General features: G+C 42.0%; 2 protein-coding genes across 3 annotated transcripts in view; one reads left to right on the top strand and one right to left on the bottom strand.

The window, feature by feature from the left end:
- Nucleotides 1–9,004, bottom strand: part of slc25a14 (solute carrier family 25 member 14) — a 30,344-nt gene extending 21,340 nt beyond the window's left edge. Inside the window, exons 1-3 of one of the 2 annotated variants that reach the window (XM_030068745.1) lie at nt 8,866–9,004; nt 8,147–8,245; nt 6,785–6,923 (exon numbers count right to left, since the gene is read on the bottom strand). In XM_030068745.1, the coding sequence (XP_029924605.1) occupies nt 6,785–6,923; nt 8,147–8,210 (203 nt within the window). In that variant the 5' untranslated portion in view covers nt 8,211–8,245; nt 8,866–9,004. Of the gene's footprint in view, nt 1–6,784; nt 6,924–8,146; nt 8,249–8,865 lie in introns of both variants that reach the window. The other variant, XM_030068746.1, reaches the window with a different exon arrangement.
- A 4,262-nt stretch (nt 9,005–13,266) lies between these two features.
- LOC115371588 (cation channel sperm-associated protein 3-like) lies at nt 13,267–14,664 on the top strand. The gene is made up of 2 exons (XM_030069039.1): nt 13,267–14,262; nt 14,503–14,664. The coding sequence occupies exons 1-2, from the start codon at nt 13,267–13,269 to the stop codon at nt 14,662–14,664; spliced, it is 1,158 nt and encodes a 385-aa protein (XP_029924899.1).
- Nucleotides 14,665–19,059: the final 4,395 nt, after the last annotated feature.

Below are 19,059 nucleotides of genomic sequence, written 5' to 3' on the forward strand. Positions count from 1 at the left end.
GCTCAAGAAAACATCTAAACTTTTAGTCCCATTTTGGGGGGATTTTAATTGCCATTTCCATAAAGCAGTTTTAGCCCATGTGGCAAAATGTCATTTAAAAAGGTGTTGATGGAAACTACTTTTCTACTAATGGCCAATGAGCAGCTGAAATGAATCAGCTGAGGGTAAAGTGGTGATGGTGAAGTGCTTGTCATTGACTTTCCCTGCCCAAGTTTTTCTCCAGTGTTTCTCCAGGCTAAGGACTCAAGCCACCAACCTTCTGAATCACAGGCCGCTCCTCTCACCTCTGGGTTAGCGCTGCCTGAATATCAGGCCTGAGGCTGGATAGAAGTCATTCTGGATTTGAGCCTGAGACAAGTGACACTGGACAGAACCTGCACTTTCAGCTTCACTGAATGTGTAAAATGTTATGACCACTCATCTTTCAAGGAAGCAGGCTGACCAGATGAATCCTGATGAAATCTGATCTCTCTCTCTCTCTCATTTTCTGAACTTGTCAGACTATTTTAGTTGTTCTGTTATTTGTCTAAACCTACTAAAAATTCCATGTAAATATTTTTTGAAAGGACCAAGTCTTTCCTACAACATCATCACAATATTGATAACAAGGTATTTGTCCATATCACCCAGCCCTAATTCAAAGCAACACAGTTTCATCTGTAATACGCAGACACAGATGGATTGATTTAATGTTAGTCATGTTAGTTCACTCCTAAAAGGACCTGACACAAAGAGATCAAGCCCACTGATACTGATATTAGACAGGATTAGTGATTTATCAGTACACCTGTACTGATCTTTATTAGAATTCAGTCAGCATCACCCATAACGAAGGTGACAAAAATGTTTTAGTTTAGACAACCAGCGTCAGGGGTGAAAGTCTATAAAACCTTCACTGAAACCTGCCTCAGTCTGACTTGAAGAGCTGCTAAACCAACATAAAAACTCAATTAGTTTGGCGTTCAGTGGAGAGGATTAGTGCCCTTGATGGTTTAAATACAATTTTAAAGACTTTTAGGTGTGTTTTTCCACATTCTAATAGTCAAATTTAAATATAGAGAATACTGGCATAAAATATCATTGACTGGCAAAATATTACTATGGCCCTTCAAAAAATGCCAGCTGAACCTCATTATTTTACATGCTGTTTTTGTTAGTTAATATTGGGTGCTCTTGTTTGATGTATACATGGAATGTAGCAGGATTATTTTCCGTTTGCTATTTGTGCACAAGCCTGCTATACTGTATCTACAAATGAGGAATTTCTTTACAAAATAAAATCTGTCATCAGCAAGGAGCACAATGAATGAATGAATGAAAGAATTTGATATTTCCCAAAGGAGGGCAGAAATCTTAACTTCCCAACTGAGTAAATATCAACACCACTTCTCACAGCAAAGATTCCTGTTACATATTAACTAGTGCTGTCAAGTGTTTTTTTTTGTTGTTGTTGTTGTTTTTTTCACATTAAACACAAGGTAATTCATGGATTAATCATGATTAATCATATAATGAAAATGTACTAAATGACTTGCTTGCTTAGCCATTCACTGCTAGAGTATGTAGTGTATTTTGGAAACAACTGTTGCTCTTCAAAGGGGTTAATATGATCGATTGCCAGACACAATTTGACATTTGTCAGCCTGTTGTCTTCAACAACACTGATGGGCCAACAGTCCATATCCATTCAGCAGCTGCATTGCTCAGTTTTGTTGAGTTGACATATTTGTTCCTTTCACACTCCACAAACATGGTTTGACTGCACTGCTGCTTGTAGTAACTTACTACAGTGGAAGCTAGCAAAAAAAAAAGTGTGGCATTTCCGATATTTTAAACTTCTTGTACTCAAACAGAGCATCATTTCAATATTGCAGTTTGTCCTTGTGACTATACTTCTTTACAGAGATCAATCTGGAAGGTTCTTGAAAGAAAACTCTCCATCCAGTGGGCCACAGGGTGTCTTGTCATTCATTTTGTTTGTTATCGGCATTCACAAGCTTGTTGCTAGCAGAATCTACAGTGTGACATTGTTTTGAACATGCCTAAAGTTCAATTCAAGATTAGGTTAATTGGTGTTAAGTATTTAATAACACATTAAATTTCTTAAATGAATCACATGCAGTAAAATGTTAACTTTGACAGCTCTTATATTAAACAAAGAACCTGAGGACAGACAATATTTGCTCACAAGGTTATTAGAACAGTACATAAACATTTCCATTGCTACTCTTTCATGTGCCATGCTGTGTCTGATACAAGATGCAACATTTTGTGCAACATGAGACCCTGAAGCAGCTCAACAAAACCAGAATTTCTAACTGACAACCAGTGTTAACTTCGTCAGACGAGACTAGACGAAATATAGTTGTCAATGATGGGTTTTTTCATGACGAAAACGAGAAGACGAGATGAAATCAATACCCTTAAACACTGACTGTGACGAAATTAACACACATTTTTTTGTTGACGAAAAAAGACGAGACGAAATCTACTTCATTAAATAAAAACTTAATAAAATGTCTCTTTCCTTTTTCGTCATAGACTTTTAAATTACAATCCAAAAAGTGCATTCATTGGATGCGCGTTAGTTTTTCTCCTCCTGCGCTGCTGTGTGCTCATGCTGGGGTGTGTGTGTGTGTATGTGTATGACTGAGGAGCACACACCCACCGGCGCTGTCTTAAGTGTAGCTCGGTGAGAACAAAGTTAAAACCTGCTGCCAATCAATACACAGTCATTTCAAGTGTTAACCTATGTTTCAATTCCTGCCTGAAACACACAGAACACATTGAAAGATAAACTTATTATTCCTGATTTGAGATGTCGTAGCTGCATCTGGATATATCTATATCTATCTATATCTATATCTATCTATATATCTATATCTATATAGATAGATATAGATATATAGATATAGATAGATATAGATATAGATATATATATAGATATATAGATATATATATACACACAGTACAGGCCAAAAGTGTAGTAACCTGACTTCTGCACCACACAACTGATGGTCCCAACCCCATTGATAAAGCAAGAAATTCCACTAATTAACCCTGATAAGGCACACCTGTGAAGTGAAAACCACCTTCTCATTCAATGCGTTTTCTTTATTTTCATGACTATTTACATTGTAGATTCTCACTGAAGGAATCAAAACTATGAATGAACACATGTGGAGTTATGTACTTAACAAAAAAAGGTGAAATAACTGAAAACATGCTTTATATTCCAGTTTCTTCAAAATAGCCCCCCTTTGCTCTGATTACTGCTTTGCACACTCTTGGCATTCTCTTGATGAGCTTCAAGAGGTAGTCACCTGAAATGGTTTTCCAACAGTCTTGAACGAGTTCCCAGAGGTGTTTAGCACTTGTTGGCCCCTTTGCCTTCACTCTGCGGTCCAGCTCACCCCAAACCAACCCGATTGGGTTCAGGTCCGGTGACTGTGGAGGCCAGGTCATCTGCCGCTGCACTCCATCACTCTCCTTCTTGGTCAAATAGCCCTTACACAGCCTGGAGGTGTGTTTGGGGTCATTGTCCTGTTGAAAAATAAATGATCGTCCAACTAAACCCAACCCGGATGGGATGGCATGTCGCTGCAGGATGCTGCGGTAGCCATGCTGGTTTAGTGTGCCTTCTAATGTCCATTCCTTGTGTTTCTTGGCCCAAACAAATCTCTTCTGCTTGTTGCCTCTCCTTAGCAGTGGTTTCCTAGCAGCTATTTGACCATGAAGGCCTGATTCGTGCAGTCTCCTCTTAACAGTTGTTCTAGAGATGGGTCTGCTGCTTGAACTCTGTGTGGCATTTATCTGGTCTCTGATCTGAGCTGCTGTTAACTTGCGATTTCTGAGGCTGGTGACTCGGATGAACTTGTCCTCAGAAGCAGAGGTGACTTGGTCTTCCTTTCCTGGGTCGGTCCTCATGTGTGCCAGTTTCGTTGTAGCGCTTGATGGTTTTTGCGACTCCACTTGGGGACACATTTAAAGTTTTTGCAATTTTCCGGACTGACTGACCTTCATTTCTTAAAGTAATGATGGCCACTCGTTTTTCTTTAGTTAGCTGATTGGTTCTTGCCATAATATGAATTTTAACAGTTGTCCAATAGGGCTGTCGGCTGTGTAGTAACCTGACTTCTGCACAACACAACTGATGGTCCCAACCCCATTGATAAAGCAAGACATTCCACTAATTAACCCTGATAAGGCACACCTGTGAAGTGAAAACCATTTCAGGTGACTACATCATGTAGCTCATCGAGAGAATGCCAAGAGTGTGCAAAGCAGTAATCAGAGCAAAGGGTGGCTATTTTGAAGAAACTAGAATATAAAACATGTTTTCAGTTATTTCACCTTTTTTTGTTAAGTACATAACTCCACATGTGTTCATTCATAGTTTTGATTCCTTCAGTGAGAATCTACAATGTAAATAGTCATGAAAATAAAGAAAACGCATTGAATGAGAAGGTGTGTCCAAACTTTTGGCCTGTACTGTAGATATGGATATATATGGTATATATATACACACACACACACACACACACACACACACACACACACACACACACACACACACACACACATATTTTATTAGAATATGTAAGGCTTTATTTGATACCTATTTTTATTTCAGATCAGAAAGGTGGGTTTATTATGTTGTACTTATAGCAAAAGAGTGGTTTAAAAAGATATTGTTGCATGTTCTGCTATTTTTTTTTTTATCTTGACTGTTTTAAAGTTCCAAAGAGTTGTTTAATCATGTTGGTTCATAATAAAATAAGCAAATTAGAACATGGATGTATTTCTGTGAATATCAGACCAGGCACCTTTAGCAACGTAGCATTCCTAATCATTCAACATGTGGATTGTCATCAGGTAATAATCACATAAACCTTAGAGATGAGTGAAAAATGACTAAAATGAATCTATTGGTTAGACTACATTTTTTAATTAAAATTAGTGTCAGTCTGCATTAAAGACTAAAAAAAGACTATTGACTAAAACTACACTAAAATACTTTGGAATTTAGTCGACTCAAACTAGACTAAAATGTCAAGACTTTTCGTCAACTAAAATGTGACTAAACAAAAAAGAATACAAGTTGACTAAATATGACTACAACTAATAAGGGCATTTGACACAAAACTAAGACTAAAACTAAACTTAAAAACAGCCAACGAAATTAACACTGCTGACAACTATACAGAGCCTATGACATGCTGATTTAGTTACAGTAATGTAAGTCCCATATTTTACATGCCAGCAATACTGCTGCTCCTCCATTGGGGGAATTATTAGAATATTTCAGGACTGTTTCCTAACAGAAACATGGCTTTATCTGTGTCCATTTCAAAATAAAGGATTTGTTCTATGAAAACACTGGGTATCCATTTTGTACAAAAATTGCTAAACATAGATACTCTGGAGTATCACTTTTGTATAAAGAGCGTAAAAACATTACAAACATCAAAAATATTCAATGCCAAGTTTTACTTTGATATCAGCAATGACTTAGATCAGCTGTCACGTTTTATAAGTGGCCAATTCTCCATTTGGAATGAAACTCCTTAAACACAGCACAGCACCATTTTATATAATGGATACAAGCAGCATGACTAAAAGCCCTCTGGCATTTACTTTAGGCATGTTCACAAATACAAACAATTCCCAACATATCTAGCAACAACCAGCAGCTGACACAGCTAAATCATACATGACAGGTATTGAGGTATCTGGAAGACACAACAAGGAACCTCTTTTTAAAATGTCAGTCTGATTGAGGCTACACGTAGAGCACGCTGTCTGTGCTCAGCCTCAACATCAATACTCAAATCTCAATAACCACCTAAAAAGATAAAACACTCAAGACTGCATCCAGAATGTCAAAGACAAAGAAATGCCGTCTTAGAATTTGAAAATGGACTGAGCTTCCAGTCCTAGAGAGCTCCTTTGTATTCAGCAATATCACAGTCAAAACTCCCACAGTGTGCTGCAACGTGGCGTGAGCAGCGCTTACTGTTGCGTATTTTATTAAATATGCTGTTCCCATCAGTAAAGAGGAGATCATGAAGAAGCAGTATGACAAAGTAACTCATCTCAACAGGAAAAGAAAGGGTATTGCTTATCTGGATGAAATGGAAAGCAAATACTGCTGAGACGGCTCAGCAGCCGCCCTGCCTGTTCCCCACTTTCAAACCTACATATTAAACACACTTGTGTTTAATAGAGTTGGTTGGTGTGAATGATGTGGACTACTCATTCTTGCTGTGAGGTGGTTTCAACACAATAAACAGGGTGGGAAATCAGCTGGTTAATTTCCACTGACATTTGATAAGATTGTTAATTCCTTCACCTATCTGGCAGCTGTTTTTCAAGTGCACTGTGTTCAAGCATGTCCACTATATTGGGCTGGTAACAATTCTGAGACACAGGTTGAAGACACAGATTAGATTCATCTGTCTATGCAGCAGGTAAAGCAAGATATACTTCTACACTTTGATAATAAAATGTCGACTATGTGAAAAAAAAACATGTGAGGAATAACTGTGATGGTCCGGAGTGGATCGAGGGAACAAGAGATTTTAATCTCTCACCCTAACACACTTCAAAACTATCTATGACAACTACTGACCCCCCCCCCTAAATTAGCGTGGACGAGGTTAGATCTTAAAAAAAAAAAAAAAAAAAAAAAGACATGATGGTCAAATCAAGGTTATAACCATACTGTGATGCTAGGTGGATGTGATTTAGTGCATCTGAAGCCTAAATATAGACTGTTCCATACCCAGAGTAGAGTGCCCGGACGCCTTCCTCCTTGCCAATCCTGAAGAGCGCATGAAACATGCCCCTGTAGCGCACCTCCATGTACTGGGACTGACCCTGGACCTGCAACCGGGTCTTAGTCAGGTCGATGGGAAACGTCCCTGTGGGTTTAAATAAACAGACAAATAAACAAGACACTTACATGCAGATCAATCTTTCACCATTTTCTCTGATGCTGGGAAAAGATAAAACAGCACATTCTGAAAGAAGGCCCGGACATAGTAGGACTACTGCTCCACAGCAGCTGTATTACAGATAAAAGAGCAGCAGGGAAACTAGAGTAAACAGGCTAAAACTCCAGTGTGGGTCAGGCACTCAGCTGAGGTGCCTATGAGAAAGAAACTGAATCTCTACCAGCTTTGGGGATGAACTCTGACTTATCTGGCAAAGGTAACAGGCAAAAGAGGATTTCCTTAAATGCAGCAATACATTTTCACATAAAAATGTATGTTCTGAGTAGATTTGGCAAGTTTACTGTTATATGCTATATGCAGGCCCGGTTAGAAAATCAGGGTAGCAGAGGAGGTGTCCAAGATTACATTGTTTGGAAGCAGAGGGATACTTTACCAGCACCAGCTAACCTTGTAGAAACTTTTAATCAAGAGTTAAACAAACTCTTCCTTTATGGTACATTTATACTTTAAATCTTAAAGGCAGACTATGTAGCTGAAAGGGGAGGGTGCACCACTTTGTTGTGAAACAGTAAAAAAAAAAAAAAAAAATACGAACACCAATTAATTACATATACATGCCTCATGAGTTTAGCACGACTCCCTAACCTGAGAGGTTTTGTCCTTCCTCTAAATCGTCCTTTGCATTAGTAAACAACATAGTGTACTTTGTGAAGCAACAATCCAGCTCCAATTATGCTACGAATACATGAATAAAAAAAAAAAAAAAAAAAAAAAAAAAAAAACTTGCTGCATGGAATCAATTGTCAAATACACACGGCATCTGGGTGCACAGGCAGGTTATCCTATAAACAACACATCCGTATGTGCAATGTAGAATGCATTGTATAGCGAGAGGTGAATAATCTAATGCTATGCAAAATAACGTACCATCACTCAGTTTCAGAACGATACTGAGAATTTTGTGCAGGATTTAGAAATTCCAGAGATTTTTTATTCAATTGGACTCATCATTGCCTGATTTGACGCCACTATCAGCATCACTCTTGCAGAATTCCTCTACTGCTCCGTTTCCTATGGATCTTAATAGACTCCATTTGCACATCGGTTTTATTCTTTTATGAACACAACAGATTTACCCAGAAACACGCTGCATATGGCAGTCGGTATGTATGTCGTGGTGCATCACGTACCAAATTCTGCGACAATCGAGGCCATCCCTCCGTAGATGAACGGTTTCCAATTGAAGTTGGCCATCTCCGTGGCTGCGGCCGCCTCTACCTGCTGCAGCCCTGCTAACAACAACAGCAGGCCGCCGAGATAGAGGTAAACAAAGTGCTGTAATCTCAAACAGTTCAGCATATTGGCAGACATTGATCAGATGATGCTACAGATAACTGGACTCCTCAGCATCAGCATCCCAGAGCACTGCGCCGGAAAGAGACGCCCGCTGTGTCAAACGTTCGCAACAACAGCCATCGTAACCATCGGTGGGCTGCTATTGGCTAAGAATGAAATCGCTCCAAAATTCAAGGATTTCAACTGGCTCATATGTCTGTGGGCGGGCAAAACATTGAGTGACAGTAAAACAGTGTCACGGGAATATAATAAGGTTAAGATAAAACAGAAAAATAAAAATTAACTGCCATCACACAAGCCACCCCTCAAAGTACGATTTATTGGTAAAACTAACAAAAAAGAGCACGTTGTATAAGTTGTCCTCTTGAGCAAACAGAAGGCCGTCGCGAGGGCTTCGGGTGGTTGCTAACGGTAGAAAGCACACGAAGCAGATGGCAGTGGCTAGGCTAACGGCTAGCCAACACTTCTACAAATTATTAGCCGGCTTGTTAGCTGTGAAACTGGCCAGCAGCTAACGTCAACAGCTAAACGCAAAAAACAAAACGCCACGTACCTGTGCTGTCGGTAAAAGATGCGTCTTGTTATTTAACTATAATTTCCATGACTTGTCCGCTAATGTGGGCTAACTTTGACGAAGTGAAACCCGAAAACTTCTCTCCGGCCGTTAGCTTCCCATTGCAACCGGTGTCAAGCCAGGGGTAAAAAAAAAAAAAAAGAAACTTCCGCTACGTTTTTCAAAATAAAATATTCTTATGAATGAGGGTGTTGCAACCACGTAGACGCCTCATAGGCTGCCGCTGCCTATTGGAGCTGACGTAGCAGCGTGGCCGCCATCTTGGATGCGTCCCTAATGCGCTCCCAGTGCATTTATTTCTACTGCAGAAGGTGTATCCCCAACTTTAATAATCCATAACTCCCCGAATTTTTACCCGATTTTCCCACGGTTTGGTTTGTTACAAACAGCAGAGTTTCAGTTATGATACAGGATGCTGTCACACATTAAAAATACGTACTTTCATGCTGAAAGACTTTGTATTATAACAAAAACATATCATATGGCATATAGATAAATGTATAAATGAATTAATTTTATAATTTAAAAAAGAAACAAGTTTGATTTATTTATTTCTCTCTCTTTCTCTCTCTCTCTCTCTCACTCACTCACTCACTCACACACACAGAGGACATCACTGAAGCCTGACAGTCTGACCCGTCCTGCTCACTACAGAGCTTTGACGACTCGGTCGCAACAAAACCCTCCCGTCTTATAGCAACTTCCCACTGCCTCCTCAAGCCTGTATCACTGGAAAACCTTTAAAAAGAAAAAAAAAAAAAAAAAACAGCAATGAGAGAGAGTACCAGTTCCTGCTGTAATAACGTTACACCTAAGTAAAGATGATATAATATTATAAATGGTAAAATAACCAAAATTATTGTTCAGTCTTACTTCTGAAAGCTAATCCCACGCGATCTGATTTAAATCCTGTGCCGGTTATTGCAATCATAAGCTGCACAAAATATCGGCATTTTTGCTAGCTCTCCAATGACTCTGGTTGACTCTGGTGCTAGCCTAGAGTGAAGAGACCCATCCAATATGGCGGCGACGCAGCTCACGTTCCAGCACGTCATGAGGCGTCTACTTATATTATGTCTATCCCTGCGTTCCAATACTCATACTACCATACTATTTAGTAGGGGAAAAAGAATTAGCATGCATATTTCATACTAAACTACATACTTTGTAAGGGCAGCTGCAGTACATACTAAAAGTAAAAAGTATAAGTATGCGATTTGGAACGCAGGGTAAGGCGGTACTGCTGGGCAGCCAAGCTTCGAGGCGTGGCGAGTATTAAGGGGGCGTGTCTGAGGAGCTCCGCTTCTATCATGATAGGCTACGTGAGTGCCGGCCCCAGGTGCGTCATCAGCATGTTACCCAATGAAATGAATGAGTTACTTTGCGCTCAAACGGTCCCGCCCACATTCAGGAAGAAAGAAATGTGTACAGGTAAAGGCCCATTCATACCCTTTTTTCGTCCGTCCGTCTGTCCGTCTGTCCGTCCGTCCGTCCTCTACGTGTATACACTTCATACCTCCGTACGTCTTTTGTGTTGGCGTGCGCGTTAGCACAACACTTCCTCTAGATGGCAGTGCCGAGCGCCAATAAAACGGCATTAATAAAACACGGCGACTGTGGAAGAAGTTCTTTTATTGTATTTGCCCCGCAAACGTAAAAAAAAACAAAAAAAAAAAAACAACACACATTTCGGTGGAACGTGAGGCCACTAAAACCTCAGCTGCCCCTTCAATGGGGAGTTCTGGTGTTTGGTGCTGCCAATGCGGGAAATGGATGATGAGCGGCATTTCCAGTATTTCAGGATGTCCGCCCCAACTTTCGACAAGTTAAAAAAAACAAACAAAACAAACAAACAAACAAAAAAAACTTTTGACAAGTTGCAACACCACGCTCCATTTTTAAATGCCTTTGCAGATCTTCTTCGTGACTCTGGTGATTTGATGACAATCTGGACTATAAACTCAATACTGCCCCCACGAATTCCGTCGGTTTTGCTCCGTTTCGTCCGTAATCGTAAGCTCCCCCGCTTCGTGCAAAATGACGGACGAAATGATCGGACAGGACGGATGAAATGCTCCGTCCGTCTCCGTTTCCGTCTTTTACGTAGGGTATGAATGGGCCTTTAAGAGAAAAAAGAGAGACGGAGACGGAGTTTATTACGGCGAAATAGAGCAACTTACTTGGCTTTTTCATAGCACACCGTGTTGAGCAGGAGGAAACTCCTGCGGCCATTCCACCACTTGATTTAAATGTTACGAGTGCAAGTGCTTGTTTACCGGTGAGCTCAGCCGTCCGGCCCCGCTCCCAAAGCAACGCTAGTCCTCCTCCTCCATCCATCCCCTCACAGTCATGTCAGCAAGCCAAGCCACAGTAACAAATATAACTGGGACCATTTCTGCTGCACCTAATAGCCTATGATAGATGTATTATTCTGAATAAGCCAGGGTTGCCAGCTCTCACGCATTGACCGTGACAGTCACGCTTAAGCCTCAATCTCACTCTCTCATCTTCAAGAGAGAAATTTCACGCCAAATCTGACTTCTTTTCTATTGATGGGTGGTCTGCCGGATCTGGTGGATTATTACTATCGGTTGATTATTGATTGTGCAATGCCGCGATTCGCAGCTAATCGCGCTGCGTGCATTAAACTATTTTGCGGAAGCAGGAGGACGGCATGCTTTACATCGTATCCACGCTCGCGCGCTGCGTGCATGACCGTGCATATGCTCGTACATGAGGGCCCGTACCGTACTGGAGCACACCCCCTCCAACTGTGCCAGAGTAATTTTAAGTTGATTTAATTAAACAGTCACACGTTACTTTGGTGGTCCGTGGATTCATTTTTATCATGTGGATTAAGTTTGCAAGTCCATATAATTGCTCGGGGAATCTGTTGTGGAAATGCAATTAACCTGATCCATCAGGGTGTTTTATGTAACTATCCTACATTAAGATATTAATGGTATCACCCATGTGCAACGAACTATCTCTTAATAATAATCCTATGTCTGTTCTGTTGTAGGCTATTAATGCAACGCCCAGCAGTTATACAGCGTTAGTAAGAGGTGTAGGCAAATAATTCAACGTGCTCCATGAAATCTCACTCCAAGTTTTTTTTTTTTTTTTGAAAAGTTGGCAGCTCTGATAAGCTACCAAAGTAACTTGGGCCATTTTATGCTGTGTGTACGTTTCATCCGTTGTTTATAAAACGGATGCTTCCCATCCTTAAATGTGTTTGGCTGAGCCGCGTTCCATGCCGTTGTAAAATCAGTGTAACCCACTGGCAGACCGCACCACAAAATATCCCTGCGCCACTGTAAACAAACATTGCGCGTTGTGCCTTCTGGAAGGTTCTCCTCTCTCCACAGAGGAACTCTGGAGTTCTGACAGAGTGACCATCGGGGTCTTGGTCACCTCCCTGACCAAGGCCCTTCTCCCCCGATCGCTCGGTTTAGATGGCCGGTCAGCTCTAGGAAGAGTTCTGGTGGTTCCCAATTCCTTCCACTTATGGATGGTGGAGGCCACTGTGCTCATTGGGACCTTCCAAGCAGCAGACATTTTTCTGTACCTTTCCCCTGATTTGTGCCTAGAGACAATCCCGTCTCGGAGGTCTACAGACAATTCCTTTGACTTCATGCTTGGTTTGTGCTCTGACATGCACTGTCAGCTGTGGGACCTTATATGGACAGGTGTGTGCCTTTCCAAAACATGTCCAATCAACTGAATTTACCACAGGTGGACTCCAATTAAGCTGCAGAAACATCTCAAGGATGATCAGAGGAAACAGGATGCACCTGAGCTCATTTTTGAGCTTCATGGCAAAGACTGTGAATATTTATGTACATGTGATTTCTTAGTTTTTCATTTTTAATAAATTTGCTAAAATCTCCAAAAAAAAAAAAAACAAAACAAAAAAAAAAACTTTTTTCACGTCATTATTTGGTGTTGTGTGTAGAATTTTGAGGAAAAAATGAATTTAATCCATTTTGGAATAAGGCTGGAACATAACAAAATGTGGAAAAAGTGAAGTGCTGTGAATACTTTCTGGATGCACTGAGATCTGCAGTCTGCTGTTGTTTTAATTTAATGTTATTGTTACTATTATTATTTATTATTATTATTATTATTTGGGCATTTATGCACAAATTTGTAAAATGCCAGTCAAAGGCACTTGTATGGTAACAGTGATAATTACTTTTGTGTGATCATCAACATGTCAAGTGTTCAGCAGATTCCATTTCCATGGTTTTGACCCCAAAACGTTTATTTTCAAACGTGTTTGGAGCAGAACTTTCAAAAGTAAGCACACACAACCTGTCCAGCACACAGCTGTGGCCTCACACTCTGCCCAGATCAAGACACAGAAACCTGGACTGAAAAATGGAGCAAAACACAGAAGAAGTGAAGAACGAGAGGAAAGCTCAGTTTGTGGCTGCGCAGGAGGGAAGCCGGACGGCACAGCAGCCAAACCGCGAGCGAGGCGACGCCGGGAGGGGACCGGCAGAGAGCGAGCAGCACCAGAGGAGAGCCGGCGGTCTGATCGTCAGGATCCACGACTCCCCCTGGTTCCGCATCTTCATCATGGCGGCCATCGTCCTCGACGCTGTGGTTCGCGCCACGCATTCCTACAAGTTTCTGCGTGAATATCTGCACGAGCTCTTCGTGTTTGAGAGCGTCTTGCTCACCGGGATTTACACCTTGGAGTTCCTGATCAAAGTGTGGGCTGAAGGCTTCCGGTATCTGAAGAGTAAGTCCGGCGTGTTTGACGCTCTGGTCCTGGGTGCCGTCTACCTGTCTGCGTTCAGACCAGATGAAGCGTTTCCTCTGACCGTGGAGCTGCGAGCCGCGCGCCTCCTCAAGATCATCTCCTTCATCCCGGCGCTCCGGGACGTGGCCGAGTGTTTGTTCCTCGTCATGAGGAAATCACTCTATGCCTTCTTCCTGCTGCTGCTGTTCGCCTTCTTCGCTGGCGTCTGTGGATTTTACTTTTTCGGCGGCCCAGACAGTCCGGATCCTCTGCACTGGGAAGACAAGTCCAACTCTTTCCTCTCCGCCGTGGTGCTTGTGACCTTGGACGGCTGGACCGACATCCAGGACGTGCTGGACAACGCGGGGCTGAAATCGAGCCGCATCTTCACCGTCCTCTGCATCGTGGTCGGCTACTTCATCCTGTACAATTCTTGCATTGCGGAGATGAGCGCGTACATGACGGACATCACGACAAAACGAGAGGCGACTCGGAGGAAGATGGAGGAGGAGGCCCGGGCTCTGAAGAGGCGAGCCAGGAGGCCAGAGGGCGAGGAAGAAATCCGTCAGGTCAGAGGCGATTTCCAAAGCCTGAAGGAGCAGTTTAAAACCCGTCCTCGGAGCAAAAAGGTGAGAGTATCTTCATATCAAAACGGAACTGCTATTTTTATTATTCCTGCCCCGCTGCCATTGACTTTTTTTCCCCTGTCCCATCCCAATTATGTGAGCAGTGACATATTATTATGATTATTATTATTATTTGTAATAATTCCAACACTGACACAGACATGTACATCACGCTGTAGAGCAAGTTGTGCTTTTCTGTTAGAAGATTGCTCTTTGTTTTGTGTATCATTTGCACACACACAGAAGGTGAGAGAGGAGCCGTGCTCCAGCGTCAACTTTGCCAAGCTCTACCTCACCGCCCAGCGACGCCTGGACCACAAAACGAAGGAGATGAGCACGTGTTACAATGAGATGGCAGAGGTGCTGCACGAGCTGAAGGAGGACGAGCAGCTGCACGAGCCGTGAGCACGACACCACGGATATTCTGCAGCGAGACTGAATCACACACACAATCACACACTGTCAATAAAAATGTTCTGATTCTTGATTTCCTTGTTGACAGACACAACTTTTTCATTGGGAAAAGGGTCCTAAAAAACCCCAAATAACAAAGTTTGTGTTTCCCTAAAGTTCAGCAGTGAGTTGCACCAGCTGTGCGTACGTTGAAACGTAGCCTAGTTTGAACGTAAATTCTTACTTAGGCAGGAATTTACGCACTACTAACATTTTAACGGTTGCACCAGCTGAAATAGTTGCAACGTAGGCATAAGTTATAACTTAAATATTACACCTAGCCCTTAGTAGGTGTAAAGTCCTCCGTAAAGTAACGGTTGGCTCAGTTGGCACGGCGCATCGCTTTGAGAGGTGGGACAACTTGGCGGAGGAGCAGCATTATGCAGCTGTTTTGCGGCGGCAACACGTTCTCCGTGATCGATTACATCCGTTGGACAATTATGATGATCTTGATTTGTACTCACGCTTTCGTTTTCCACGAGCGGAGATACAACGGATTAGCGACCTGCTGGCAGCTGACCTGCAACACCACAGTGCCCTCAGGCCCTCCCTACAGGTGTGTTGGGGTCTACGGTATTTTGCCACGGGGTCGTTTCAAAACTCGGTGGGTGACTCCATTCAAGTTCATATTCAAATCTACAGTAGCCTATGTAGAGCCATAAGATCAGTCGCACTCTCGTTGTGTCAGCGCTTCAACGACTACGTTAAGTTTCCAACTCAGCCTGAGCAACAGAATGTGACGCGAATAACGTTACATAAAAAACATCAATAAACACAGCGATTGGCGACACAAGTACTTTATTTTCTAAGACGATCGTAATTTGGTAAATTACAAAGCAATGACAATGAAAAAAACTCACCACAGATGTAACGTGACAAAATTACAGTCTATGAAACTAACGAATAGCGATAATGTTATTATTTGGTTAGTGTTAATGAAATATGAAAGCCTTTATCCCAGATTGTCAGCCCCACTGTCATTATGTTTACGTACTTTGACAACACGGTAATAAACACTGAATCAAGGATGGCGCTTTTCCCTGATTGGTCACAGAAAGTGAAAACGTCATTTTCTGCGACAATATTTCAGTTAGTGTGGACTTTACGCCAGTGTAGATAAGATGAACACTACGTCTGCGTGGTGCAACCAAACATCGACACAGATTTAAGATCAAACTATCTAGTTTCAACGTATCGTTTAGTGTGGACTTTACACCCTAACTTAAGAGAGAACTTACACACAGCTGGTGCAACAGGCTGCTGGGGAGGAAACGAGAGATATCCCAAAGAAATGATGCTTGTTTTTACTTGAAGCTGTAGAAAAAAATCCAGGAATGAAGAAATGAGTAAAGGTTGAACCGTGTTCAGAAACCTGAAAAGTTAACCCTTATTGAATGGATCTTTGTGGGTAATAGAAAAATTAAATGAATAACTCATAAATAAATATAAGGTAGATACATGTGTGTCCATGTGTATGGACTGACTTTCTACAGCCCACCTGGCCTACAGTTCAAAAGATCGAAATGCAGAATGTGTGTTTTCCTTTGATCGTCTGTAGCTGTCAGTGTGTGTTCTGCGCTCGCTGTGTGACATCAGAAGGTGAGGTTTGAAATCAGACCAGTCGGAGACGTGTTCTCAGTTTGAAGGCAAAGTCTTGTTTTGGCCTGAATTGTTTTCGCTTTCCTTCTTTTAATTCAGTAGAGCTGTAATGAAATGACACGTACACAGAATGGAATTGTTGGTTACAATGTGTTTTTAACTGTAAATATTTAAACTTTTTTAACAAAAAATAAATGAACCGAATAATGAATTAAATGAATATGAATTGACAATGCAATTAGGTAGTGCTGCTGTTCACTGAGCTCAAGCCTCGTCACAGGACGAGTTACAACAGAAACCAAACATTCCCAAAATAAAGCACATGTTGCTTCTAATTTGCACCGATAATGTAAATCACTTGAGTGAAAAACAAGACACAGCACTGCCTCCTGATGGCTTTAGCATTAGCTCACAACCACTTAGCCTAAGTGCTAACATAATACACAGTGGCCTAGCCTAATGCTAACAAACAGCCCATCTGATTGGTGATAATTAGCAACACACACGTTTTAAACACAGCAACTTAACAGTTGGGCTCTGACAAAGGCCAAATAATCAAGTCCCACCAACACAGGCAATAAGCATGAAAGGAGGCCTTCCAGGCGGATGTTGGCCCAGATTTCCCCGCAGAGAGGAGCCGCTCACGTCGGTGCAGCACGCCGCAAACAGGAAGCGGCCAAAGGGCAGGAAACTGTGCTGGGTGAGTATATAAAGGAGAAACCATAGGGGGTGCCGTTTAGCAACTACTGTTTGAGGAGCTTGTCAGTCTGCTAAATTGTCTCTATTGGCACTACTAGATCTTTTTTTTTTTTTTTTGACAAGAGCAAGAGCGATGTGGTTTCTAACTTTGGTAAATGTAAACTTGGAGCTTCCTGGTGAAAGTGTGACGCTGCCGACTCTAAAAGCTGGAGGAACAGAAGGTGTTTGGTGCTGCTGTCCTGTGTGCGATGTCCTGCTGTCAGAGGCCCAGCTGGTGGACCGTTTCCTCCTGAGGGTGACACGTCCCCGTCCCGCTCCTGCAAACACACTCCCGTCCCGTCCTGATTCCACGACACAGCACAAAAAATTCCCGTTCCATCTTGGTCCGTTCCCGTCGCCGTGTTGAGGCAGTGCAGTGATTGTGATGCGGTGTCCTCAACTCCCCCCCCCCCCTTTTTTTTTTTTTTTTTGTCATCATTACATTTAATTTGCGCTCCACCTGACTGTTTTTGGTCAGTAGGTTGACCCACCAGGATTTAAAAAATGACTATAATTATGTTAAAAATAAACAAAACCACATTTATTCATATCAGAACTGTATCTTCATATCAAAACTGAACTGCTATTTTTATTATTCCTGTCCCGCTGCCATTGACTTTTTTTCCCTGTCCCATCCCAATTATGTGAGCAGTGAAATTACACACACACACACACACACACACACACACACAAACACACTCTCCAGCCTGAACTAGCTGAGGCCTGTATCACGAAGCAAGCTTAGTTTTCGCTGGATTAGCCAGACCTGTCCGGATACACTAATCCAGATCATTGTGATCAGGGATAAGCGGTATCACGACGCTGGTTATCAACTCGCTCATTCGATCCAGGTTTGCCTAGTCAGAAGCCGTGAACGCGCACTTATAGGGGGCGGAGTCTGAGTCAGCCGACCAATCACAAACATGAGCGACAAGGAAAAAAGCACAGCGTATGTCACGGCGGAGGTGAGGCATATTATAGCCTACTGGAAAAGTATGAGAAGGAAAAACAACATCTACACACTAAATCGAACGCCGCGGCTGCCGTGAAGAGAAGGCAGAATGCTCGGCAACGAGTTGCCGACTAAATGCGCAAATTACACATCGGTGGCTTAAGTCCACATCTGACGCTGAAACCTATGAACTCACTGCACTGCACAGATGTGCTGCGTGTATGAGAGATATTTAATTCCTCCAGGTGTAATCCCTCAAAAAATCCCCCAAAACACAAGAATATCATTGCATTTTGTAAGTTTGCCATTTTATTATAGGCTACATTTATTTATTGCCATTTATTATACAGGCTATAATAAAATGAAGCGGACGCCAAAAATTAATCACGTCAGTCAGTGCATCAGGTTGACAGCCTGAATAAAATCAGATACTGAGCTGCGTTTGAACAGGAACAAAAGGAAACTATAAATGCCTACTCGCCCTCTTGAATGAAGGGTACAAATGATCCTTTTTCATATTTGCATCAGCGAGCTGTCAATCAGGCCCACTCTCTCACCCAGGAATAATTTGCCCCCCAAAAATATTTAGAGCTAATTAATTGAGCCATTTTAAATGTCCCTAAAATGTTGTGAAATGCCTCTAAAAATACTTTTAATTATCAAATTTTTAAAAAACAACAACAAAAAAACAGAAACGATTTCTCATTTCTGTTTTCCTCTCCCACAGAGTGTCAGCTCTGTACAGCAGGCAGCTGTTAGCCAGGCTGAAGCTGCTTCACATTAATATTACAGCCTCTCTCTCATACAGAGGGTTGTCGGCAAAATGTTACGGATATGGCCGGTTAAGGAAAATCCTTTAATGCCGTAATGCTCTCCTTATTTGGACTCGTTGTTCAATGGGATCGTCAATGATTGGACAGGCCACGGTTTGGCAAACAGCTGCCAGGGGGCGGTCCTTTATGTAGGATTCAATCCTATCCTGAAAGTTAGCCTGCCCCGGAGCAGGCTAGCGTTCAGGATAGGATTAGGACAGGTTTTCTATCCCGATCAGAGGTGAA

Source organism: Myripristis murdjan, chromosome 14 (genome assembly GCF_902150065.1).
Source record: "Myripristis murdjan chromosome 14, fMyrMur1.1, whole genome shotgun sequence".
Classification (NCBI taxonomy): Eukaryota; Metazoa; Chordata; class Actinopteri; order Holocentriformes; family Holocentridae; genus Myripristis; species Myripristis murdjan.